The sequence below is a fragment of the Streptopelia decaocto genome, assembly GCF_964273445.1.
Source record: "Streptopelia decaocto genome assembly, chromosome: 1".
In the NCBI taxonomy this organism is placed as follows: domain Eukaryota; kingdom Metazoa; phylum Chordata; class Aves; order Columbiformes; family Columbidae; genus Streptopelia; species Streptopelia decaocto.
The window spans coordinates 35,676,990-35,704,686 of record NC_138663.1 but is presented as its reverse complement, the minus strand read 5'-3'; the positions used below and the strand labels follow the sequence as shown (position 1 = coordinate 35,704,686).

Below are 27,697 nucleotides of genomic sequence, written 5' to 3'. Positions count from 1 at the left end.
TAAGTAGATTGGGAGGGGGAAGGCGGGATGTCTCTGTTTCTCAAGGGGAGTTATTGCTTTTGTTATTGTTTAAGAAAACTTCAGCTAAAGTGTTTTAACGAGAACAAGGCTATAAAAACACATGTGCAGCTTTTCCTCATGTTAAAAACTCTGGTAACTCCTCCTTTGAAACACGCTCACGCCTGCAGCCTTTGGGAGCTACGAACATCTGGATAAGGGAACCAGCAAAGAAACAGAAAAATCTGACAGATGAATATATGGAGTGATTAAGTGGGAAAAATAGAACTTGGGCAGGGCTGAGCTGCTGCAAATGGAAGGGTATAAAAGGGTCAAGCCTGACTGGAAAAGGATTAAAGTGCAGTGGATATGACTGATGTTAAAACTTCGTGTTATTTATACCCCCACATACAAAACTGAGATTTAATACCAACTTCTAATCTCATACCTCTGTTCTCAAAATACATTCATGGATATTTGTTCAACTCATAAACTAAAGGAATGACTGCAAGATGATGATACTGTCTTGCTTGTAGGGTTCAAATAAGTATAAGTCAACACACACTAAACAGGAAAAAAGATACTAAATTGCTGCTCATTAAGCAGGCACTATGCATTCTACGAGCTAAATGAGGTAGGATCCCACCAGGAGGTGGTTGTGAAAGGGGAGGTCTGACTACACTGTTAAGCAAAGTAGTCATAACATGGAAGCCCAAAAGGAGTGAAATCAAGTCACATGGATAGTTTTAATTGTGACATTACCCAAGTAGGTTTCTGCGGGGTCTTAGGTTTTGGGTTGTTTTTAAAGGTGTACTTAATATAAATACATTATCTCATTCATTATGAGCTTCGCTTCTTTTGAATAAATAAATCTTCTACATGAACAATGTATTTTGCAAGGAGATTTTGTAGAACTCCAGAAAGAAAGAAGCAATACCTTCTTTTTCTTTTTTTTAACTCTCCAGTAAAAGGGCACCCAAATTTGCTGTTTACGGATTCACTTGCATGAAGGGTACAGTGAACTCTGAGTTCTACAGTAAGAATTTCTCAAGCAGAGATGCAGCATTGTCCTTAAACAACTGATTAACAAGAGGTAAGAAGGTGGTCTGCATGAATGCAAAGTTTGCATGATCACCATTCTTCTAGACCTTGTTTATAGCAGCACCTGGGCAACATAAGGGATACTGTGTGGGGCTATTCCCCCAACTCTATGTACAGACCTTTATAACAATATAATACTTTAATATTAGATGGACAAGTAAATCATAGAATATCCTGAGTTGGAAGGGACCCACAAGGATCATGGAGTCCAACTCCTGCCCCTGCATATGACAACCCCAAAATTCCAACCATGTGTCTGAGGGCGTTGTCCAAAAGCTACAAAGAGAGCACCACACTTAAAGTACTTCAGCAATCAAGCAAAAATGTGTTTCATAAAGATTACACCATTCCTTTCAATGCAGAGCACCTGGGATGCACTAGGAATGAAGATCTGATTGTTCTAAGATAGTGCACTGTGCAATTATAACTAATTAAAAAAATACTGTTTAAGTCAACACACTATAGTTCTGAGAAGAACTGAGATAACAGTGTAGTTTACCTTTCACCATGCATTTGAAGTCACATTATTACCTTTTGTAAAACATCTAAAGCTGTGAGCACCGCTTCCTGTAAACTTGTCAAGACTGCTTCAGTGTAAGATGGAAGGATGAAAGGGGAAGCATCAGAACTGATTGGAACTGAGACAGCACCATGCAAAATGACACCCAGCTTTTGGAGATCATCCATGCTGAAACCAGTTTTGATGTGTTGGTAAAGAGCCGGGAATATTTGAATCAAAGCTGTAAGAAAAGGCTGGCTGGGAATGAAAGTCAATTTATCACAAGTAATTGGAGGCCTTGTACTTTCTGAACCAATCCTGTACCAGCTGTTCCAGGCTGCCCACCAAAGATTCAAATCTTCAATCTCATCTGTTATTACAGGTGGTTCAGATCCGTTGTATCTTCCTATTCTTTCTCCTATGGAGTCAGTTCTCATGAACGACCTGCCCAGACTAGTGGCTGTTGTTGTCCCTACCACCACAGGTACAGAAACATTGATAGCGGGTGGTGTCTCAGGCTTCTCTGAGTCTCGAACAGGAGAAACAATTTGTAAGATCTCCTGGAAGCTTTTCAGAGCAGCCAAGGAAACTTCATTATTTTTGCTGAGTGCTGCTGATTGGATGTGATCAAGAAGAACATCCCAGGCTTGGGAAAAGTCTCCTATTTAAACAAAAAGAGAGAGGAAAAAAAAAAAAAAATCAACTTGCAACTGACCTCCTATTCCCCTTCCCACCCAGCCTGCCTCTAAAAGGCTGTTCATGTACTTGTTACCCTAACACAGAGGAATTTCATGAGGTTAGGTGATGGCTTGAATGACTTTCAGAATGTACCAGTTCAACCGTAACCAGAAGGAATAAATGTGATAGCGAAACAAACAAATATGAAGAATGAAACAATATATCAATGTTTATGTCAAATTTACTACTGAAAAATTACGTACCACATCCCATACCAGAAAAAATATGTATTCTTTGTTCAGGATAGTGAAACAGATTTGTTCTTACAAATACCAGATGCCTGTTGATTTCAAAAGTGTTAAGCACACACAAGGAATTAAGAGTCAAATCTATAGTAATCTATAGTAATGCAATACATTTATAAAGAATGTATTTTAAAATGCTCTGATAATTGTACTGTGAGGAAATATTTCATTTTTGGAGCTTGAATTTTTCATTAAACCTAGCCTTAATCTTCAGTTTTCTATGTTACTAATTACTGGGTTTGAATAATTAAAATAGCCTCGTAATGTTTTAATTTTAACTCAAGTTTAAGATAGTTTAAAATCCCTTAATAGCTATTAATACATTGATATCCGTATCACAAATAACCAAACTAAAACAAAACACAACTTATTTCTAGTTAGATTTATTAATTGCATACTATGGGAGGGTATATTAATATTAATATGTTAATGATATATTAATGTTCTGGGGAATTTTCTTTGCAAGGTATACACTCTTTATACTACCTACTAATTTTTTGAAGTAATGTATTTAAGCAATACTAATTAACCAAACTAGAAATTAAAGCTGTTTTGAAATAAGAATATCTCTGTTTAGAAGCCTAAACCGAAACATTCTTTGCACAAAACAGGCACGAATGCTGAATTATACTATGTAGTTCAATACATTTACATTGTTCAATTATATGTAGCAATATTTTATATTTTACGACAGCTTGGTAAATGACCTAATGTTTAATTTGTGTAAGGAGAAAGTGAAAAAGAACTAGGGAAAAATCAGAGCCTAAATAAAAGGAAGAGAAAGAAATAAAGATGCCAAGAAGTTACAGAAGAAAAATAAAAAACTTCAAAATGGGAAAGGTAAGATTTTTAAGGATGAGGAAGAAATGGGAAACTCACTTCAGTCAGCTGCATTAGGGACAACACTAAAGTAACTCAGACTGACACTTCTGTGTAAGACAAACAGTGGAGGAGTATCATGAGGGGAGAAAAAGAATCACGAGGGGAGAAAAAGAAAGTGCATAATCTCAGCATTTTTCACGTTATAAGTAGTCCAATCTTTTAATTAAATAGCCCTCTTCTTCTCTAAGCTAGGTATTTCACTGACTTTACAAGCGAGTTCTCTTTACATTGTAAGAGCACTGTTAGACTTGATACACTGATGCCACAGAAGAGTTCTAGACAAGCATTGCATAACCTTAGAAAGTCAAGAGGAAAAAAATGTTCTGACAACCAAAAGAACAGAAAAATTATTACTCTTATCAAGCTACTAAAAATTAAAGCTATTTATCACCCAGAACTGTGATGACTGAGATTTAATCTGAAGTACTGTGATACGGAATATGAAATTGGTACTTAAAATTCTTGGCTCTAAGGAGCATGAATTAAAAACTTCATAATTTTCATCACACTTGAGGTGAGACACAACAGGAAACACTTTTAAGCAAGGATTCTTGCCCAGTACTTTAACTGAAAAAAAATATACAAAAGCATAAAGTTTATTACTGTATCTTTCGATAACTTTAAACTACAAATTTTACCTAAAGGCTGCAGTAAGTATCTCCTGGTGTTAAATATTCTTGCAACTCCAGCCAGTGTCAATACCCATGTCTCAGCCCACTGTTTCTCAGCTGTATCCCTTGAATGATGGATGAGAATGTTGCCTCCTCCTGATTCAATCTTCTCTTTGTCGGCTGTGGTAGAAGATTCTCGAACCCTATCCAACAGGTGAAATAATACCTGTAATAGTCAGAAAAAGAGAAAAAAACCCCAACTTTTCAAATAACATAGTTGTATCCATGGTAAACAACACACAATAGTAATTTTTCCATTATCCTTTCTTGTGACTGTGGCACCTTGAGAATTTTCTTATTCTAAACAGTCTCTGCAACAGCTAAGAGTAAGAATCAGCCAACTGAGAAGGGTTAGAAACACCATGATCCAAAACCACTGAGAACAGTGTCGGCACTAACAGGAGGCTAAAACCGATGAACCTCAGATACCCCACAGGTACAAGAGGCAACAGACTCAGCTACGGCCTGACTTTTTCCCTACGGCTCAACCAACATCACTGTGATTTAGTCCGGGGCATTTGACAGATCCTCTCAAAGAAGAGAGCCAAAGCAGAGTGTAAAGTAAAGCTTGATCTAATATCAGATCAATCCAATCACGTGACCCTCAGACATCACCATATTTTTGCACAAAGGAGTCAGTTATCTCCATAGGAAGGCAGCAGCCTTTTTATACAACTCCTGAGTAAGAAATAAATAGTCAAGATACAAACATTACATTTATAAGAACTTTAAGGGCCAGAGAAAAGAAAGCATGAAAACAAACAAACAAAAAAAGCCATCACAAAACAAAAGATGATGTCAGACTTCTGCCACCATATCTGATCTTTAGAAAGTCTTAATAAACTAGTTAACGAATATTAAAATAGCACATCAATGGTTACCAAAATGTGAATGCAATTTAAAAAAAACCTTCAGTGAAAGCTTACACATCGTACCTTCCATATTACTGTGTGCCATGTTGAATGTTGCAATAAAGTTCCATGAGCACCAATAGTGGAAAACAATGTCTGCCCAGCACTCTTTCTAACTGCAGGTCGGGGATCCACACACAGTTCTCCCAGTTTGGCATAAAGGCATAACCAAAGACAGTCAAACGGTGGTGCAGGATGAAAAGGTCTATTCAGCATCACTCCCTTTTCTTCTGCCTGTTTCTGCAACACTGCTTCTTCTTTGTTTAACTCCTTTTCAATAATTTCACCTCTTTGAAAAAAATAATCTGAAATGTTCCACTACAAAATAAATAAGACATATGCTGTTGTACAATAAAAGTATTATAATGTTCCTAATGATCATGAAATAAATAGTTTCTCATTTTCATATTTAGAACTATTTTGCAAAGTACATCAAGATATTAATTTCCCTGCACTGATGGAAGAAGATCAGCATATAAATACTGCAAGGTGCAGAAAGCATTTTTCTTAGCCTCAGCTTTTAGGCCTCAATTATACATGAAGTACTACAAAGGGAAACAATGTATTAAAAATAAGATACTGATGAACACCGTTACAACACAATACTATTTTTTTACCTAACCCTGGAGTCATGCAGGTTAAAGATAAATTGTGCTCCCTCAATCTATATATGATTCCAAATGACAGCATGGCATTTCAGTAAGAACTCAAAAAATAGGTTTTGGCTTTTATTTGTAAAATTGACTACAGATTAATTTTCACATTAAAAAAAGGAAAATGAAAGCCAGAAGCAGCATTACTGTAGGTTAATATAAAACTCACCAACAAACCAATGGAAGTCAAGCTAATATTTAGCTCTTGATTATGAAGTCCAAAGCTTCCTGCAACTTCAACAACTATTTGAAGACAAGTACACGGCATTGTTGGAAGAAAGTCTGTCACAACCAACTGAAGACACTGGAAGGCAGTCCGTATTAAGGACTCTCTTAAAAAAACATAAAACAAAATCAAAACACACACATATTTCAAATTTCTTCAAAACCACAGGAATACTTTGAATACAATACCTCAGGAGATAGTACTATTAACAAAAAAAAAAAAAGCAGCAAAAAAAGTCTACCTCTCTTTTGTAGAGTTCTAGGACTTGTTAGTTCAAATGTGTCAGCTAAAACATTCTAAAAAAGCCACAATGGACAAAACAAAGCTTAAGTTTAAGCATGATAATCTTCCAAAGAGTAAGCCGTTCTGGACAATTTCTTGTAGGAGCAGTTACAAATTACTTGAAGTATGCCAAAGAAGTAAGCAAAATGTATTTTTATTAGGAACGATGCAGGCTAACATAGTGGTAGTATTACTTGCTTTAATAATATATTATGTTAGACAAAATCTTTTCAAAATATGTGCCATTAAATAGACCTTCAATAAATATTTTGCCTTCAGAATTAAATTCTGAAAACAAACACAAAATAAAAATGTAGGATGGAAAAGGTTTGTGAGAAGGAGGTCTCAGAAGTAGCACAGTCATCTATAACTAAAACCTTGTTCAGTGAGAGACAAACTGAAGGAATCAAAAGGATAGGTGGAGTGTAGATAATATAAAATAGGGAAACTGCATTTAAATGTCACTATAGTGGTTTTGTTTGTTTTAATGCTTAATGTTTACCATACAAAATTAAAAATTGCCAAGGTTTGTAACACAGAAACTTGGTTTCCTTCAGAATATATATCCTAGGAAAAAAACTCAGAATACAAATATGTCAGTTACATATTTCAGAATCCCAAATAAAATAATGTTTTTTTTCAATTAATTAAAAATGAAAATCAGAAGTTGGCCATTTTCACTGTATCGTAACAGCCGACATAATACGGAGTCCAGAAGAATGGACAAGGAACTTCACATGGACAATAATAGTATAATTAATAATTCTCTACTATGATGCAGACAGACATCCATCCTACCACATAAGATCAAAGGATTTATCATTGCTGTACTCATGGAGGAAACGCTCACACATGACTATCCCTCATATTTGTTACAGGAGTTTATAAAATGAAAAACACCCAAAACTGCTGCAGTTCCCTTCTCCACTACAAAGTTTGAGAGGTATGTGACCTCTGACGACTCTAAGAGAGAAGGAAAGGAGCCAGGAAAATGTAGTTACACTACTCATTTTGAAGAGCTGAGTTATCAGAAAGTAACCTCTCTTTCCAGTCTTCAAATGCAAGGCTGCCAGAACAAATTCAAAACAGTTTTTTCCACCTAGTGCCTCACTAGGTGAAAACTATGTGTTTGGAGAAAGGTTTCAAGGTCCTTCATGCAAGTGGCAACAGTAATACAGCTCTTCAAAAAGTAAAATTGTCCTTAACGTTAGAGGTGGCCACAAAAAATGTAAATATAAATGCAAGATATTTAAATGTAGCTCAAAAACTTAAGATCATACAGAGCTTTATCAATCCTCCAAATAAACAGGGGCATCCCATTGAAAAATTCTTCAGAGACAGACTTCTTTTTGTTTGGCAGGCTTGTACTGTACAATCAAGAAGTGATCAAGTATCAGTGGCTCTCAAAATATCTTCTTTATTTATAACAGCCTGGCAAGAAGTTCTTCTGGAAGATAAACAGATTTCTGTCTTGGAATCCAGGATATTCACTGACCAGAGGAAAGACACTAGAGAGGAAAGTCTCATGGTCAGCAAGTATGATAATATCAGCCTCATCCTGTGCTCACAGCTAGAAGTGAAGTAAGAAATACAGTTCCTTCCCAAGGAAAAAGAGGCTTGCTTAATGTTTTTTCTGCACTAGTTGATGTGATGTAGGCAAATAATGCTATGTTGAAGAAAAGGAGATTATTCTATGTGCTTTGTAGGAGAAAACTAAGATAACATAAGATTTTTAGCAACACCTTGTTCGTAAGACAAAAATGACAATGAAAATTATGGCTATTATCTAAGTGGCTATTAAAGTAGTTCTAACAGAAGTAGATTCTTTCTACTGTTCTTATCTCACATAATTTCAAAATTTTATTTCCACTACTTACCCCTGATCACTTCGGATCGCCCCCATGACTCCAAGCACCAACGGCCAACCAGGTCCTAAGCTGTCACCCTGACTTTGCAAAATCTGTAGGACACACTCTAACTGCTTGATCCTGATATCAGGATGACTGATGTTTGACAGTTCCTTTAGTGGATTCAATAAAAGCAGCTGCAGTCTCTAAAAGTAAACAATAAAGCATTTTAAGGATGCTAAAAGTTAACTGCTCCTTAATTGTTTTTATGTATAATAAATGAAAACATACAGTACCAATTGAAGATTAATTAAATTAACTCCTTCATTAAATGCCCAAATTCAGTGTCAGACTGGCCTTTCTAAGAAACTGTTTATAAAGGATCTCAGCAGAAAATATGTACTTTTTTCTTCCCCCAAACACCCACCCCTCTCATTCTCCAGGTCCCTCAGGAAGCAGCTACAACATGCTGTCATAGTTGCATTAAAAAAAGTCATGCAACTTCATGCTCACCCTGCAAGGCAAGACTCAGCTTCCTACTAAACAGACCTTGAAAAAATTATCGATAGAACCTCAGTAAAAATATTAGTGTGTTTTATTAATAACGGATTGAGTAGCTGTGATTTAGGAAGTCAGGCAACATATTTTTTACCTGCCACCACATCACATATATACTTCTAAACATTCTGGAATTGTTTTGCACTCATGAGGGTGATACATAATTTGTTCCAACAAATGGACACAATATGCAAGCATCACCACTCTTGGTTATGCATTTGAAAAGGAAGGAGGATAGCTCATCAGAATTCATGAGGTGATTCTCATTAGTTACATCCGAATATTACAGCTGTAGGCTTTATAAACTCAACAGTGAAGTTGCTTCAGTAAAATGCCCCCTGTCCAGTGAACTCTAGAAAACCTCCTCTAGGGAAGATTTTGATTTGATGTTCATTTTAAGTTCCAGAAAAGGAGGGAAGCAGCTGCTCTTAAACTTACTTTACCTGATTTTGAGATAACGGAGGATCATGGCTGAATGTCAGTCCTGCTTTAATGAGAGAAGTTAAAGCTTCTGCTCCCCATTCTCTCATTCTGGAGTTCGGATGCTGACAGACCTGAAAATATAGCAATGTTTTTTTTAAAGTCACTTCTATTTAATCAAGATTTTTATATATGTAATATATAAAAATTGGATATTTTAATTATATTAGAATTTATGTACAATATTATAATATTTTTACAACAATACAGTAAAGCTCTAGATGATAAAGTTAGGTCTAAAAGTAAAAATAATCTTTTGGACAGACATACCTTCTGAATTAGGAAGCAATAGGAAGCAGTGAAAGACAGAGAAGGAAACATAATGAAAACTGCAGCAGTTCAAGCCAATACATTTTCCAAAATTAATATATTAACTATTAATTCAGATAATGATTGATTAAAAAGCACCAAACTGCTCTTCAATCAATGCCTCAAACTCTCAGGTTTATCCTAGCCTTAAACTACTATAAAATTCAAAGTTTCATCTTTCATGCACAGCTTAACATAATCAAGTGAGGAAGCGTGACAGTAGTCAACATAATAAGTGTCAACTCTTCTATATTCCCAAATACAAAAAAAAAACCAAAACACCAACACCCTACATAGTGAATGTAAAATAAGCCTTATATTCCATTATTTCAAAAACCTGACAAAATGATAGTGAACACTATTTCAAGCTTAAGTTTCAAATGTGTCTTCATTCCTCTTTGTCTCTTAATTATCTAAATCTAATAGTTTTGCTAATTGCTTTTTCGGAACAGAAAAATTAAAAACATCGTGCAAATCTCTTGCATAGATTCTTGGCATGAACTGTACTACCATATCTGATACATTACCCTGAAAGAAATAGGATAAGTCTACAATTTCATTAATCTCTGCCTAATTATTTCTACCCACACTTCCAGCCATAGATCAGATGGTGTGAGAATCAAAAATCAAAGTCCGAGGCTGGATCATAAGGAAGGCTGATGGTTGTGTTTGGTGGACCATTCCCTTGTCAGCCATTAGCCAAATTGAAAAGGAGGATGATGTAGAAGAGCTAGCTTAACGTTAAAAAATGCAGACAAGAAATAGCTACTTTCCTGAATTACTGATATTTTTGTTACCATATATAAGAAAAGGAAATAATTAGAACTACTTCGTGATACTCTGAATCTGACCAGATAATCCGTTCCAGAGACAGGGAACGAATTCTTCCCTCAGGTTGTGTTTAATTGAATTTGCAACTGGTATATTCTCCTTCCTTATTGTACCTTAACAACTTTAGGAAGTAAGGCAGTACTTTAAAAGAAGTTGAAATACGCTCACAAAGTCTTAAGATATAGATGGTGAACCTTATTGTCTTGGAGCGGAAAAAAAAGATAAGAGAAAGAGATGCCTGTGCTTTAAGTCTTTAAAACCCTAAGTATCCAAAACTGCTCCAGTAGATAAAAGATTATGTGGAGAAGATCTCAATAAACAGGGTTAGAGACGACCAATCGTTAACACTGTTTGAAATAATGCACTGCTTCAAAGGAAGCATCTGATACTTCCCGGAAAAGCTTTGTCACTTTAAATCAAACCTTTTTTTTGAATTTCACTGTTCTACATATCTATGTACAGAATTAAAACTTTACAATTACATTCCATCACCTGATTTTAGTTTCAAATTCAAAGCTTAAGATTTTTTTTTCCTGGATAGACCATTTTTTCATGTTGAAGTTAAAATGCTTAAGAAATTGAAACAGTGTTATGGACACCTATTTTTATATTTGTACAGTATAATCTTAAAGAGACCGTTCCAAATGTTAGCTTTGTTAGTAAATCTAATGGCTTCAATCCATCTGGTAAGGACACAAAAACACATCTTAACATCTCCCTAGATATTTGTACTATGTGAATCCAGGGTAAAACCTGCTTGTGTTGCGTCAATTTTAATACAAACGAAGTAAAATAAATTGACCATTTTAAACATTGCTGTGTTTAAAATATATAAAGACTGACGGCACCAAAAAGACAAAGTCAACAAGAGATATTAAACTACTGGAATTTAAATATATGAATTCATTTTTAAACACAAATAATAATGTGTTCAAGCTGCAAAAATGAAGTGCATAAACCAAAACGTAAATATAATTTAGATTTTTTTTTTTTAATTATGCTTTAAAAATGCATTTCCACAGATCATTTATTAATACAAAGTAAGTTCTAGTACAATTGATAAAAGCAATTAACTACCTCCAGAAGATGACCGGTCAGAGGTCTCCAAAGAATCTCGATCCTGTGCATGTTAACTAGTCCTGTTTCCAGTAATTTAGCAACAGCAAAAAGCGATGGTTCCTTAATAAAATGGGATTTGAACACATGACAGTGAGTTAAGTCAGATAATTTCAGAGCCTTTTTCTACATTACAATGTAGAAATTAAAGTGCAATTAATCTCACTGAAGTACGTTTCATAGGCTGTGAACAGTAACACCAACTTAGATGGCTGGGAAGTTTCCGCAGCACCTGCAGTACTTCAGGAGAAGCCACAAGGGGGTAGCACCAGCACACCATGAAGAACACTTCCTTCAGAATTCTTCATACGGTTTTCTCCAAGTTTGATAATAACCAGAGCACTGATATTCCTTTCAAAACTCTCATTTTTACACAGTCCTCCCTCCAACCAGTTTTATAACATTTTACTAGCAAAATAGCGTTTTTCCCATCACAACTTTTGAAGTTAAAATTATATATGAACAAACAATATAGAATAATTCATTTAAGAATCCCCTTTAACTTCCTTCAGCTTCATAAATGCCCTGCAGGAATGTGATAAATTTTTCATTCACCAAATACACATGCAAATATTTGTGATAGTTTTGTTTTTTGGGGTTTTTTTAAATAAACATATATTCAAAATGACTGTTGTGCTGGAATTATTCTCTTTTCCCATTTCTGCTGATTTTTTTATTCTCATTTTCAACTGATTTTAAAGACAAACTTTGCTTATTTTTATTCACTTTTTGTTGCTGTAATTGTAATTAATATAAAGCATATTTTCTGTCTTCATTATTTCTAGCTTAATAGATCAAAGGAAAACTTTGAGAAACTCTCCTCTGGGATTATAAGTAGGAGAATATATACTAAATCTTATTCAATCACAGGGTGTTTAACCTTTCTTGACTAAAGGTTCTTTACTGAGGCTGACAGGAATACCATCATTTCCCGAAGTAAATATGAATTAACAGAGGGTTTTTTTAATATCTAAATTGTAAGGCTTTTGCTGAGATATATTATTTTTTAAAAAGTGAAATTAAAATAAGCACCTTGCAGAACATACTGTGCTATTCAGAATCCCTAATCTCTGAAATTACAAGGGCATTTAAAAGTTTTATCCACCCACAATCCTGACATTCCTCAGTAAACAAAAAACACAGCAGGAACACAATGAGAATTTTCAGATAAATTAGTAACCATATGAACCATTATAAATAAGATATTCTCTGGTTCATAATTTATTTTTTACTCTAAAGCATCAGATGTATTACTGCCTCAATATTAGAAACAGTTAGCTTAAAGGACAAATGTACAAGTCTTCTGCCTGTTTCACAAAAACACCTAAAAAGAAAATAAAGAACTCTTTTTATACCTTATTGTTTCCATAAGCCATATCCATTGCTTCCAAAGATAAGGAGCAAAGGGCGTTTATTAAGTGATGTAAAGACACATCGTCAAGGTATCTGAAAAATAACAGCTATCAAAACACTGCCAAGTTTGATATACACACATTATTTTAATTATAAGATATGATTTCTTACTGTGAGCTTTCAAAAAGCCTTGAAAGTATGTTCGATATAACTGGCAGATCAGTCATAACTGCTGTAGTCAGAACCTTGAAAAAGAGACAGAAATGTGTCTTATATATTGCAAGAGAAAAATATCGCATAATCATTAACTGTAAAGTGAACAATCATGCTTACTGTGCTGGGCCCTTCTGCAGCTCTTCCAGGTTTTAATGCACCCCCAACACCAGGCTTCAGCCCCAAAATCCACACAAGATGCTGAAATACAAAAGCATGATTTTCAGCAAAAAAGCTTTTTAAGGCAGATAGGAAACATTGTACTGGAAGGCCCAGGCCAGTCAGTCTCACCTCTGCCCAGTAAGATCATGGAGAAAATCCTCTTGGAAACTGTGCTAAAGCACATAGAAAATAATGAGGCAATTGGTGACACCCAACATGGTTTCACTAAGGGTAAATCACGTCTGACAAATGTGGTGGCCTTCTAGAGTGGGGATGCAGTGTTGGTGGACCTGGGGGTCCTGGTGGGCAGCAGGATGACCATGAGCCAGCACTGGGCCCTTGTGGCCAAGAAGGCCAATGGCATCCTGGGGTGTATTGGAAGGGGGATGTTTAGCAGGTCGAGCGAAGTTCTCCTGTCCCTCTACTCTGCCCTGGTGAGACCACATCTGGAATATCATGTCCAGTTCTGGGCCCCTCAGTTCAAGAAGGACAGGGAACTGCTGGAGAGAGTCCAGTGCAGGGCAACAAAGATGATTAAGGGAGTGGAGCATCTCCCTTATGAGGACAGGCTGAGGGAGCTGGGGCTCTTTAGTTTGGAGGAGACTGAGGGGTGATCTTATTAATGCTTACAAATACCTCGTGAATATCACGAGGATGGAGTCAGGCTCTTCTCAGTGACAACCAATGGTCGGACGAAGGGTAATGGGTGCAAACTGGAACACACGAGGTTCTACTTAAATTTGAGAAGAAACTTCTTCTCAGTGAGGGTAACAGAACACTGGAACAGGCTGCCCAGGGGGGTTGTGGAGTCTCTTCTCTGGAGACATTCAAAACCTGTCTGGATGCCTTCCTGTGTAGCTTCATCTGGGTGTTCCTGCTCCAGCAGGGTGACTGGACTACATGATCTTTTGAGGTCCCTTCCAATCCCTAACATTCTGTGATTCTGTGTAGATAAGGGAAGAGCAGCTAATGTCATCTACCTGGACCTGTGCAAAGCATGTGACACTGTCCCATGTGACATTCTTTTATCTAAATTGGAGACAGCCGGACTTGATGGATGGACCACTTGGTGGATAAGGAATTGGCTCGGTGGTCACACTCATGGAGTTGCAGTCAACACCTTGATGTCCTACTAGAAATCAGTGATGAGTGGTGTACCTCAGGGCTCAGTATCGGGACCAGTGCTGTTTCACACCTTTGTTGGTGACATGGACAGTGGGACTGAGTGCACTCTCAGCAAGTTTGCCGATAACACCAGGCTCTGTGGTGCAGTCAACACACTGGAAGGGATGCGATGCAGAGGGACTCTGACAGGCTTCAGAGGTGGGACCGTGCAAATCTCATGAAGTTCAACAAGAATCAAGCACAAGGTCCTGCACATTGGCGAGAGCAATCTCAAGCACAAATACAGGCTGGGTGGAGAATGGATTGAGAGCAGCCCTGAGGAGAAGGACTTGAGGGTGTTGGTGAATGAGAAACTCAATGTGACCTGGCAATGTGCAGCCCAGAAAGCCAACTGGATCCTGGAATGCATCAAAAGAAGTGCAACCAGTAGGGCGAGGGAGATGACTCTCCCCATCTGCTCTGCTCTTGTGAGACCCCACCTGGACTACTGCATTCAGCTCTGGGGCCTCAACATAAGAAAGGCAGGGACCTGTTGAAGCAAGTCCAGAGAAGAGCCACAAAGATGATCCGATGGCTGAAGCACCTCTCCTATGAAGACAGGCTGAGAGAGTTGGGGTTGTTCAGCCTGCAGAAGAGAAGGCTACAGGGAGACTTTATAGCAGCCTTCTTGTACCTAAAGGGGACCTACAAGAAAGCTGGAGAGGGACTTTTTACAAGGGTATGTAGCTACAGGACATAGGATAACTACTTTAAACTGAAAGAGGGTAGATTCAGATTAGATAGAAGGAAGAAATTCTTCACCACAAGGGTGGTGAGGTGCTGGAATAGGCTGACCAAAGAAGCTGTGGAGACCCCATTCCTGGAAGTGTTCAAGGTCAGGTTGGATGGGCCTGTGAGCAGTCTGGAGTAGTGGAAGGTGTCCCTGCCATGGCAGCAGGGGTGGAACTAGATGATCTTTAAAATCCCTTCCAACCCAAACCATCCTACGATAAACCTGAGCTAGCCAGTAGCCTTCCAGCCAAACAGAATCCAAAGGAAATGCTACAGTATTTACTCAAGGCAATTCAAAGTACACCATGAGTAGAATCAAGGCTTCTTCTATTGCTCACATAAAAACTCAAAACCAAATTATGTCAAAAAAGCAAGGCATAAACATTTCCTATTATACCTGAAGAGTAGCCAGGACAAGTTGCCATGATGTACCAAGAACGGCCCCATGGCAGTGAGCTAAATTGAGTAATGTCCTCATACACTGGATATTTTTAGAAGTCAGCTGAAAAACAAACAAACAAATGACCACACATTTTTATTATTCTACAACAGAAGTGTTTCTAGGAAACTTGCAATATTTTACTAAATAGCTTAAATATTACATTTTATTTGCACTGATGCAATGTATCTTTTTTAGAGTAGTAGTTCAGTATCTCTTCTTCTCTCAGTCTTATCTTGTTTGAGTTGAATACTATTTGATCATTGCCTTCTCCTCCCAGTTTCACATTATTATCAAAGACCCAAGTTCAAGTACTCCAGCTTTAAGGGCATCTTCTCCATAAAATCAGAGTCTATCTTAAAAAAAGCCACAAGTGAACCTTCACATAGAAGCACATAACAGAGCTGAGACCAAGGGTTTTTCAAACAGAATGGGTGGAAGCTGCTGAGCTATAAGTCAGGTAAAAAACAAGAGTAAGTCTTCTTTACAGTTAGAGAACTTTGCTGTCTAGGGCTGTTCCAAATTAAAAGGTTGGGATAATATTTCAGATAACCAGTATTTGTAAGAATGCTGCTTATCTGTTGCTTGGTTTTGAGGCACACTGAGATACAGAATAAGCAGTTAAGCAGGTAAAGACCACTTACAAGTTGTACTTACCATTACTGTTCCCTGTGGCTGAAGAGCTAAGGGCTGCCCTACTGCTACAACTTGCTGATGAGACTCACTTGAGGGACTGATCATCTGAACATTCTGTCCCTGAATGGAATATGCTAGAGGAAAATTGAAAAGGAAAAAAAAATAATCTAAATTTTAAACCCAGGACTTACTTGTAGTAACAACCACTTTCTGGCAAACACACTCCAGAGAAATTTTACTCCAGTGCACTGGAATAAAGGTGCTAATCATTGTTCCCAGACTAAGGTATTTTTGTTTTTTATTAAGATGTCTAATGTTAGATCCTTATGCATATTCCCCAGGTAGTTGCACTTCTCAGCACACAGCAATTCATTGTCAAAATTAGAAACAGAGCACGTCTTCAACTGTTATATCCCATGAACTACAACATTCTCTCAGGATGTGGGAAGCAACTTCTTGTATGCTGAAGAGAGCCCAGAACTTAAAACCTTCCATTCACATAGTAAGTATTACCATCACTAGAAAATTGTAGAAAAGACTGCAGTACACCAAAAATGCAGGATGTTCTAGCCAACTCTTGAGTATTTGAGTTGCCCAGAGACCTTTTCAGAATTTGAATGCCTTAATTACATGTTCCCACAGATCCTTAGGATGATAGACAGACAGACAGACAGACAGATAGACAGATCTCCCTAGAATATGAAATTCTGACATATGCTAAGCATTCAGGAAGTCCTAGATTTCCTAGAATGATACTCAGCAGATGCTGCAAGACTTAGCAGTTGTGGAAAGCATGCCATCTAGATCCTTGCCTGAGGATTCTAATATAATTTAGTATAGCCAAATACTACAGCTGCATATTCAGAATCATATCCTGAGAAATTCGAGCTAGAGGAAAATACATGGAACAAATTTAAAAACACTTTAACAATTAAGGAAAACTTATATACTTACATTTGCTGGACAGAGCTGCAGTTGTGCTGTTCAATACAGTAAGGGCATAGTGAGGAGGCAAGGATCCTTTGCAAATAGCAGTGATAAAGGCATCTCTTGATGTTACAAGACCCAGTCTTCCACAAAGTGCAGCCATGGTCAATTCTGCTTTCAGAATATTTTCAGTGGCAGCTTCATCAGTGCTAAAAGAGTACACATCTTTTAGTAAGAATTAACCCATGGCAGAGAAGCAGGCAGCTAAGCAAAACTGAAAGCAATGAGAACGTATACTTTAAGCCTGTCAACACTATAAATACTGAAGAGCAAGCACAACCATTCAACAAAATTCTTCAGAACCATTTCCTATAAAACTCGTCTTTAGTTCTCAATGACTTGGCAAAAGAGACTACCAGGAGGTATTTAACACTAACTTCAGAAAATGGCGTTTGACAACAAAAGTGTCTTTGAAAGAAACAATTAAGTAATCAAAGGTACTACCTAGTAAACAGCTTTTCCACTTCAAAGACTGCATAGTACTAACATGTACTGAGACATTATTTAGTCTCTTATCAACAATAATGAAGAGATGTGTAGAATCACTTCAACGTGTTGAATCATTGAGTCAAAGTAAAACGGAATATAATTAAACAGTTTAAATCCAAGCCTTTGAAAATGTAATTAATTGTTCTATACTGAAATACATTAAAGGCTGATGCTAGACTTCTGGAGACTTCCATGTTGTTTATGCTTAACAGACCCTCACTCCACCTAGCCACCAGTAACCTACAAACCTGTCTGCTGAGGTGCTATGAACAACACTCATTTAATTGTCAACCTGAGCAGTATCAAAAGTCAGTTCAAAATATAGCTGGGAATGCAATTGTCAACAAGTCAAGAGAAATGAAAGACCAAATACCTTGCATCAAGTAGGAGGGATAAAGCAGCCAGAAGACCACACCAACAAGCATTCACCATCTCTTCCCAGACAGCTCTGCTAACTTGAAAGAAATATATATACTTGGTTATTGCCGAAAGAAAATATTTTACTTCATGACTTTCAATTTTATCACAAACAAAATGCTTGCTACTGCATTTTTTAGAGTGTGGTTTTATGTGTGTGTTTACAAAGACACGCGTATAGACAAACACACACCAGTACCACTTAAAAAGTCACATTTAAAGTAACATTGCTAAAATAAAAAACCAATACAATACTTACTCTAAATTACATCAAAAAAATCATAAAACGGTACACACAACTATTTTTAGTCTTTGTCTGTAAAAATAAACTTTCAGAAGTGTGTAATTTTGAGACAAGAAACTCACTAAAATTTCGCAGTGAAGGAAAAACACTCTCCCCTGGTATTTATAATTCTCCATATTTTTAAATTTCTTTAATTTATTAGGAAAAATAAAAACATAGGTCTCTAAGACCTATAATCTGCCTGTACGGTTTCCACACCACCCACCCTGTCCCCTGCCACGCCAGGAGCCCGGGCCGGCCGGTGTTCCCTGCAGCACCACGGAGAGCTCCCGCTCCCGCGGCCGCCCGGCCCGGCCCCGCCAGCACCACCGGCCCCGCTTCCCCCGCACCGGCCACAATCACCACCGACAGCTGAGGCTTCCCGTACATACACACTCTTCATATGTTGCACACATACAAGCCTCAGTTCATATTAGTTCTGCTTTTAAAGAAGTTCTTCCCCAAATACTTCAATCTTACTCAATCTCTCCATTAAAACGTTCATCTTTTTATCTTGTTACTAGAAATACATTTTTTCTTTTAATATGGTCTTAACTGCCACATTTCTCTCAGTCAGGTTGTCTCTTGTGAACCTGGATCTCAGTCTTCAGCAGACTTAAGGATGCAGGAAGGCAGAACAGTAGTTCTGGAGAACCAAATGCCTCTCTCTACCCACATACATACATGTAAAGCAGTTCAATAGACCATGAAGAGCCTATGGCTAAGGTGCTATAGGACACAGGCAGTGTATCAAGTATTTTTTTTAGAGACTATTGCTGTTCTGTTACAAAACAAAATCCCCCCAAAACACCTAACTAAAAGTTTTTATATATGATTAAGAAACAATAAAATTAAGCAACAAAGCACGAAGCATTTTAAATCCTGATTTATGTAACACTGCTCTATTTTATTTAGCGTTTGCATTTTCAGATACCTAGTTCTTTCTCTGACTGGTCAGATACAGACTGCAAGTCTTGCTGCTCTGAAGACTGTGCTGGTAATGAAGTTGTCTCTGTTGAGGTTTGACTGACTGTTTCTGCTTCTCCCAGCTCCCCTTCAATCATGGTAGTGATACCACGGACAAGATCCAGTAAACAGTGAAATGCCACCGACATGGCATAGCCTTCAGGAATCGTAGGTGGCTCTACTTTGTCCAGCATTTCCAAACTAAAAAATAGAAATCACAACATGTGTGTAACAGTACCACAGTGATTCAAAACAATAATAAAATTCCAAATTAATGTTAAGTACAAGTAGGCCCCAAATACCATCCTTCAAGAGTTATAGCAAGTCAAGATTCAGTCATTAAGTAAAAGAGTAAATGAGTCACTAAATAAAACAGTAAATGAAAGAATACAAACCCTGAGTACAACATTTAGATCTGCAAATAAATATTCTAAAAAAAACAGCACACAGAAGCAAGCATCACTGAATGAATTATTCTACTTTAATTATTAATTTACTTAAAGCCACTGCCACAGAATGTATTCAAAAGAACACAAGTACGTAAGAACAACAGAGGAAATAGGTCAGAAAGTCATGATAGTATGAATATAACAAATTGAGAACAAGTTAGATGTTCCATTATCGTTATCTTTGAGTTCATGTGACTGGAAAAGCCTGTCATAGTTAAGATAATATATGACCAAATATTCATCCACAGGTAAACAATGGAAATTATTTGTACAAAGAGGAAATGTCTACACGATTCACTGCTGAAAACCACACAATTAAAACATCACTATGCTGGAACTGCAGCCTCGTTGCCACTTTTCTTCATATTTTACCTTAAAAACACCTTAAGAAATGCTGAGTTACAAATCCAACAGGAAACAGTATAGTTGCCACAGCAGTAGCGTCTACACAAGGACAGACATTCTGTTACGAAAACTACCTGCTACCCCAACAACCACTATTTCATCATTTGCTCCACAAACTACTCTTAAAAAGGCTATGCATTGCAGCTACAATACACCAAAGACACTTTTATACTGTAGCGCCATCATTCTTTTCTGCACAATGGATTTTCCTTCTCTCAAACATGTAACACTTCAGTTATTGTCTCTCACTTCCTGAAAATGAGTGGCTTAGATATCTGGGGGCATAGGCAGTATAGGTAAATCAAACAGTCAACATTTAATCCTCTATCCACAAATAAGTGTGCACATGTGTACACACACATATATATATGGCTCCAACTAAAATTATTAATGGGTTTTATAGGTACAACATACCTCTGAGATAGAGGTCATGTACTCTCAAAGACAGGAAAGCAAACTACTGAATAAATGGAGTGAGTTGGTACAGTTAAATAGGAATGGCCATGAAAAATCTAGAAAAGTCGGTACTGGGGCCAGTACTATTCAGTATATTCATCAGTGATCTGGATGAGGGACTAGAGCGCATTGTCAGCAAGTTTGCTGATGACACCAAGCTGGGAGGAGTGGCTGACATGCCAGCAGGCTGTGCTGCCATCCAGTGAGACCTGGACAGGCTGGAGAGTTGGGTGGGGAGAAATGTAACGAAATATAACAAGGGACAGTGTAGAGTCTTGCATCTGGGCAGGAACAGCCCCAGGTTCCAGTATAAGCTGGGGAACAAACTATTAGAGAGCAGTGTAGGGGAAAGAGACCTGGGAGTCCTGGTGGACAACAGGATGACCATGAGCCAGCACTGTGCCCTTGTGGCCAGGAAGGCCAATGGCATCCTGGGGTGTATTACAAGAGGGTTGGTTAATAGATCGAGAGAGGTTCTTCTTCCCCTCTACTCGGCTCTAGTGAGACTGCATCTGGAATATCGTGTCCAGTTCTAGGCCCCTCAGTTCAAGAAGGACGGGGAACTGCTGGAGAGAGTCCAGCGCAGGGCAACAAAGATAATTAAGGGAGTGGAGCATCCCCCTTATGAGGAAAGGCTGAGGGAGCTGGGTCTCCTTAGCTTGGAGAGGAGGAGACTGAAGGGTAACCTCATTGATGTTTATAAATATGTAAAGGGTGAGTGTCATGAGGATGGAGCCAGGCTCTTCTCGGTGACAACCAATGACAGGACAAGGGGTACAAACTGGAACACAGAAGGTTCCACTTAAATATGAGAAGAAACTCCTTCACAGTGAGGGTGACAGAACACTGGAACAGGCTGCCCAGGGAGGTTGTGGTGTCTCCTTCTCTGAAGACATTCAAAACCCACCTGGACACCTTCCTGTGTAACCTCATCTAGGTGTTCCTGCTCCAGCAGGGGGATTGGACTAGATCTTCCAAGGTCCCTTCCAATCCCTGACATTCTGTGATTCTGTGAAGTGTCTTTGTCTATTCATCTTAAAAACACATACTTACTGTATGTGTTCCATGTAAGGAGAAAGACAAAGCATAGTGGTCTGGGAAGAGACAGGCCCACACTGGCAGGAAGACCTCTGCTAGCTCTGTTCACAATTCATATCTCCCATTAGGTCATTGTGCAAAAGTATATGACGTGTCCATTGTATCCAAATCTAATGGCAGCAGTAAGAGAGAATCAATGCTATGATGTGACCCAAATCCACAGTTAGTCATCTCCTTACATGCAGGGACTACAGACAGAAGTACAAGATAGAAGAAAAACCACCAACAAGACAGACTAGCAACTATTCTGTAATCTTACACAGAATAACATTTACGGCCACTGCTGGAACAAACAGTCATGTCCACATATACATGTTAAACTACTGAAATCTGAGGATGAATTTGTCCTTCTGTGTCTCAAAGGCAGATAAAGGAGTTTCTACCTTATAAAAGTGTTAAGATCCAGGCTATGTGTTGATCTCACTGAGTATTAGTATGCCAAAATTTCACAAATAACATCCAATACAGAAGAGATTGACCCTCAAGGGTCATGACTGACATGAAAAAACTTCCACTGTTTGAAAGTAATGTAGTATTCACAGCTCTAAACTGAGAACGTGATCTCCATTACACAAAGTCATCACAAAATAACTGGTTGTTCTATGAAGCACATACAGACTAGCCTTCATATACAGGTCAATACATTTTTTGGAATGACAACCTGGCAATACATTTTTTGGAATGACAACCTGGCCAATATCTGCCACAATATACTGCTCAATAAAAACTGTAAATACAGCAAACCTGGTGTAAGAAAGCTATTTTTCAGCTCCCACTGATATCCCATTTGCTTAATGCTCCCTAATGTTTGCCATTACACAAGCCAGAAAAAGATATTCTAAAATTGTTACATATCGTAGTAAGGCCTAAAAGTGAAGAGTTTACACAGCAACAGTATGGCAGTAAAAAAAAATCCAACAGATGCTAAAGCCATAGGGGATATTTGGATCACAATCCAGAGCATTCAGACAAAATAGCAAAAAAGCAGAACACCTAAAGGCACTAACAAAAAGGAAATGCATAATATCCCTCAAGGCCAGTGAAATGAAGACCTCGATACTCACTATAAAAAAATCCTTAAGCAATCAAGTTGGAAATAAAATTATTTGTTATATCCATTTTCAAAAAGACAGAAGTACTTACTAGGTAGCTTTAGCACTGCCTTGTACAGTTACATTCAGGATGGGTATCCACGTGCCTCTGTACTCAAAGGCAGGTAATACAGTTGATCCTCCTCCCATTCCAAGCACCCCTGGATTAGTTTGTGCTGCGCCAGTATTCCCTGATGCATTGCTTCCTGTTCAGAAAAACAGCATGATAAAATCAAGCAATCTAATTTTAGTGACCAGTCAACATTCTTTTTCTGTATTTATGAATAATTAAAGTTGAAATATGTGGATTAATCTGAGACACGCTGCTTGATAATAAAAACCACCACCAACAGAAACAACTACTTTTGAGCTCCCTCAGGTGTCTAAAACATGATTTTATGTCCAAAGTACTTAGTTTAAAAGGTGCAGTTGATTGATACCGATTGCCTTGTTTTCAGTCAAAATAAAATCTTTCTGTGAAAGGTACAGCAGACTTCTTAACATTCTGTGAGTTAACTGAACTTATGTGGCCTCGATAAAACAATACATATTTTAGTGAAGATATTTAAAGATGTTTAAGATAGATATTTAAAAATTAAGAATTATTTTAATAGTTGCATCTAGAAATCAGTAGCAGGAAAGAGAAGTTAATCATTTCAAGAAAAAACATCACTACAAACTTTAAAGATTTCAGAAATTCAGAAGTCACAAGAAGAAACCCAAAGAGAACTGCAACGTCTGAATTTGTTCCAAGCCAAGGCAGAAAAAAACGAACTCCATCAGGGAAGAGATGACGATGTGCCAACCAACAGTTAGGAAGGAACAAATTTGGTTCCAATATAAGAAGCCAAAAAAGCAGATAAAAGGACAAAGAACTCTGTATATATGTATATATGTATATATGTATATATGTATATATGTATATATGTATATATGTATATATGTATATATGTATATATGTATATATGTATATATACACGCACATATATATACTTCCTACATATAGAAGAAGGTCTATACATACTCATATACTTACTGTAGATCTACAGACCTACTATATAAACCTACCATAGATCTACTAGGAGTAGAAACTACAAGTTTAGACTCTCAGTACAGACAATGGGGAGAGAAGGGCAGAGTCCCCAGGAAGGTGACTCGTACCTAATACCTCAGTGTAACAAGTGCCATTTTGTTGTGCTTGCTTTTAATATGTAGAGAGACTAAACTACTAATTTTGGCAATATGAATACACAGAACCCTGTATATACACTTGAACACAGTGAAGAGTAACAGATTGAAATAAAGTCATGCTGCTAAAGGGAAATTATTAACCAAGCACTGTCACTAACACAAACACAGTAACACTGGTATCATTTTCGGTCATCCCACTGAGCAGTCAGGCATAAACAACTATTTTTATACCAACATAACTCCTTTAAAGTGGTAAAAAGGCTTATATTACACCAGTATAATAGAAGTGCCACCAAACTTAGGTAGAGGTAAGGTTTCAATTTCTCTTATGGAACAGCGACCTTGTTGCAAAACTGAGGCTCAAAAGCCACATAGAGGTAAGAACCTGCTCCGGGAAGACTGTCATTATAATCAGAAGACTCAGCTTGAAAATTAGGCTGCATTGATCTGCTCTATGTGTGTTTGACATGGACACAGGAGGAAAAGAGGCAGAAAGAAATCCATGAGAGAGAGATGTGAGAAACACTCAGGGAGAAAGTGACAAGGTAAAGGAGAAAACAAACTGGAACAATAAGCCAGAGAAACAGCAATAGCACTAAGGGTATGATCGTACTGCAATGCTGTTTTGCATGTAGGCAAAATTTAAGTTTTCAGGAGAATGAGTATTTCAGAACGGCTTTTCATATGTGTGTGTTACACAATGAAAAGCACTTCTCTGATTTACTTTAAGTGGATTAAACTAATGCAGAAATGCTACTAATAGAAATGCTCTGTCACCTTTCATACAGAGAGCTATTGAACACTGACTGAAGCAGATTTCTTAATGTTATCAATGTTAACACTGACTTGGAATTCAGACTTCATGAGTCAACCCTGGAATGCGTGAGTCTAAAACCAAACTTTTAAATGTTTATTAATGTAATAGTAGATATTATAATAATACTTTTATTATGTCTTTATTATCTCTTTTAAGAAGGTAGGTCAAAAGACGCCCCTAGAAATTACTTTTATGTTGTGTGCTGCTGAGGCCTCTGCTTCCAGAACCATGAGAAGAAGCAGAGAGTCTTAACTCGGATGTAAACATCTGCAAAGGCTTTAAGAGGAGGCCCATTTCTTCATACAGAAATAAAAATGTACATAGTGAAATGCCAAAACCCTGGCTGCAAGAAAACACAAGTTAGCTTTCAGTAAGTGACTGCTTTCAGCTTACAGAAAATGCCAAGATCATCTGTAAAACACAGATCCTTCCTTCCTTCCTTCCTTCCTTGGTCCAGTTTTGTCCCTGAACACCCAGAAGAATTAGCTCTTGCCTCCCAGGAGGAAGCAAACACACACTCTGCCTTACTTCTTCAGTTGCACACCGCCATAAATGACACTCCCGCACAAGGAGACAGAAATCAGATAAATATGTTACAGTCAGAAATTAGAAATAACTCCCTCAGAAAAGTTGTGAACCAAGGAGCTTAGTTGCTGTAGAAGATCACAAATGCAGGAGCACAGGATGATAAAATCACCTGTTGTGCCAGACCTGAAAACACAAGCTTGTCTCACGCTACCTTTTCACTTCAATTAACATGGAAATACAGAACTGTACCAAGCCAAATGTATATACTGAATCAGATCGAAACTTATTATTACAAGAAAATGCTGGGAAATTAAGAAGACAGTAAGGACAAAGCTTTACCAGTTTGGTTTGGTGTCGCTGATGTGCTCCCTGTGCTTGGTACAAGAAATAGTGACTGGATGAAGGACCCCAGTGCATTCACAATATCACGGAAAACTTTAGTGGAATGTTGCTTCATATCATATGATTGACAAAAGGACCTGGAAAGTATTTTATAGTAAGCATTTGACAAAATGTTTTTAGTCCCTAACGTAACAGCAACTTTCCACCCCACCACACCCACCCCACTTCAAACTCTAGACTGAAAGCACATTTTAACTGTAAAGATTTAGGTGAATAATATACTTTAGTTTTAGGTAAATGCTCCTTTGATACTGGTAAGATGGAGAAGGTTTGTAATACTCAAATAATTATAATTCAGCCCTTCCTGGATAATAAACATTGCCTAATACTTTATAAAAAAATATCTTGAAGAGTTTATTGTATCCAAGTTTCCACATATTTATAATGTTTTAGGAAGCATTTTCCACCAAAGAAAAATAAAAATATTTATTAAATTTTATGCAAAAGTGAAACTCAATATCTTTAATACCTTAATAGCTGAGGCTGCACACAAAGCCTGTGAATAGATTCTACTGCAACGGCTCTTAGCCATTGTGGTTTGTCTGCATCCAGAAACTTAACCAGCAATGACAGAAAGATTTCACATTCTGTTACCTAAAAGATATAGTTTATAGCCATTAAATTAAAAGAAAAAGCCTCCTACAAAATATTTTCCCAAAAAAACTGGTTTCATCTTAGAAGTCCTATCCCAGCAAGTTTTGCACAGGGTTTAAAAAACCCCTTCAGCAAGCATTTATTCAAAATTATATTAAAGACATACCTAATACTCATAATATTTTTGCCAAGCTAACTCACATATGTAATTGTATTGAAGGAGCTAAATTCCTCACAGGCGTTGCAGTAAAGTTCTTACATGTACAACAGTAAAGAAATGAAATGGAAAAAAATATTTTTTAGCAAATATCTAGAATTCAGGAGGTAACAACAACTGAACATGTGTTTTTTATGCACATTTTGTCAACAGCTTTAGCAACACAAGTCAAAAGCCCCATAGCCATTATTAACAAGTCATGGCAATAAACATTGAAGCCAGGCAAACAAGACCAGAAGGTTCCCAAAACCTATACTGACAAGTAGTCAAGTAAAGACAAGAGTTTATACAAGCCCATGTTTAATTATCCCATGCATATAGTATATATGTAAACACAAATACACATAAAAGAATAATCAGATTTTTCTTCCCTCAATATATGTCAACAGTTCCCAAGAACTACTTAATACTATTACTGATCACAGTACTGGCATACACATAGAAAAACAGAACTGCATAAAGAAAATTTGAACATATTCTTACCAGCAAACTGTAAAACTGCTTAATTAAAACAGAAACTACTCTCAGCAAACGCATACAGATGGGAAAGTATGGTTTTTCCACGGGTGCTGGGGAAGATGACGTGCTGGAACCTTGCCTGAATTTGATATTTGGAGAGAAGAGCTTTATAACAAGAGGGCATACCCTCTCTTTAAGAAGAAAACTGAATTCCTGATGCTGAAAAAGAAAACAGAACAAATTATAGGCAGATAGTCTTTAATTGCAACCAGTAGCAATTACGCATCTTCACAGTATCACAGTATGTTTGGGATTGGAAGGGACCTCAAAAGATCATCTAGTCCAATGCCCCTGCTGGAGCAGGAACGCCTAGATGACGTCGCACAGGAACATGTCCAGGCGGGTTTTGAATGTCTCCAGAGAAGGAGACTCCACAACCTCCCTGGGCAGCCTGTTCCAGTGTTATGTCACCCTCACTGAGAAGAAGTTTCTTCTCAAATTTAAGTGGAACCTCTTGTGTTCCAGCTTGATCCCATTACCCCTTGTCCTATCATTGTTTGCCACCGAGAAGAGCCTGGCTCCGTCCTCATGGCACTCACCCTTTATATATTTATAAGCATTAATAAGGTCACCCCTCAGTCTCCTCTTCTCCAAACTAAAGAGACCCAGCTCCCTCAGCCTTTCTTCATAAGGGAGGTGCTCCACTCCCTTAATCATCTTTGTTGCCCTACACTGGACCCTCTCCAGCAGTTCCCTGTCCTTCTTGAACTGAGGGGCCCAGAACTGGACACAATATTCTAGAT

General features: G+C 37.6%; 1 protein-coding gene across 3 annotated transcripts in view; it reads right to left on the bottom strand.

Moving 5' to 3' along the window:
- MON2 (MON2 homolog, regulator of endosome-to-Golgi trafficking) overlaps window positions 1-27,697 on the bottom strand; it is a 94,090-nt gene that overhangs the window by 38,102 nt on the left and 28,291 nt on the right. For all 3 annotated transcript variants that reach the window (XR_014186081.1, XM_082073465.1, XM_082073466.1), the window contains exons 8-26: window positions 26,919-27,113; window positions 26,094-26,218; window positions 25,562-25,701; window positions 22,739-22,892; window positions 19,156-19,388; window positions 17,895-17,976; window positions 17,000-17,181; window positions 16,067-16,179; window positions 15,368-15,472; window positions 13,033-13,113; window positions 12,871-12,944; window positions 12,702-12,792; window positions 11,308-11,409; window positions 9,054-9,164; window positions 8,083-8,258; window positions 5,867-6,029; window positions 5,069-5,362; window positions 4,101-4,299; window positions 1,630-2,258 (exon numbers count right to left, since the gene is read on the bottom strand). Coding sequence is in view for 2 of the 3 variants with exons in the window: in XM_082073465.1 (XP_081929591.1) it covers window positions 1,630-2,258; window positions 4,101-4,299; window positions 5,069-5,362; window positions 5,867-6,029; window positions 8,083-8,258; window positions 9,054-9,164; window positions 11,308-11,409; window positions 12,702-12,792; window positions 12,871-12,944; window positions 13,033-13,113; window positions 15,368-15,472; window positions 16,067-16,179; window positions 17,000-17,181; window positions 17,895-17,976; window positions 19,156-19,388; window positions 22,739-22,892; window positions 25,562-25,701; window positions 26,094-26,218; window positions 26,919-27,113 (3,249 nt within the window). In the remaining variant the exon portion in view is untranslated. The remainder of the gene's footprint in view (window positions 1-1,629; window positions 2,259-4,100; window positions 4,300-5,068; window positions 5,363-5,866; window positions 6,030-8,082; window positions 8,259-9,053; window positions 9,165-11,307; window positions 11,410-12,701; window positions 12,793-12,870; window positions 12,945-13,032; window positions 13,114-15,367; window positions 15,473-16,066; window positions 16,180-16,999; window positions 17,182-17,894; window positions 17,977-19,155; window positions 19,389-22,738; window positions 22,893-25,561; window positions 25,702-26,093; window positions 26,219-26,918; window positions 27,114-27,697) is intronic.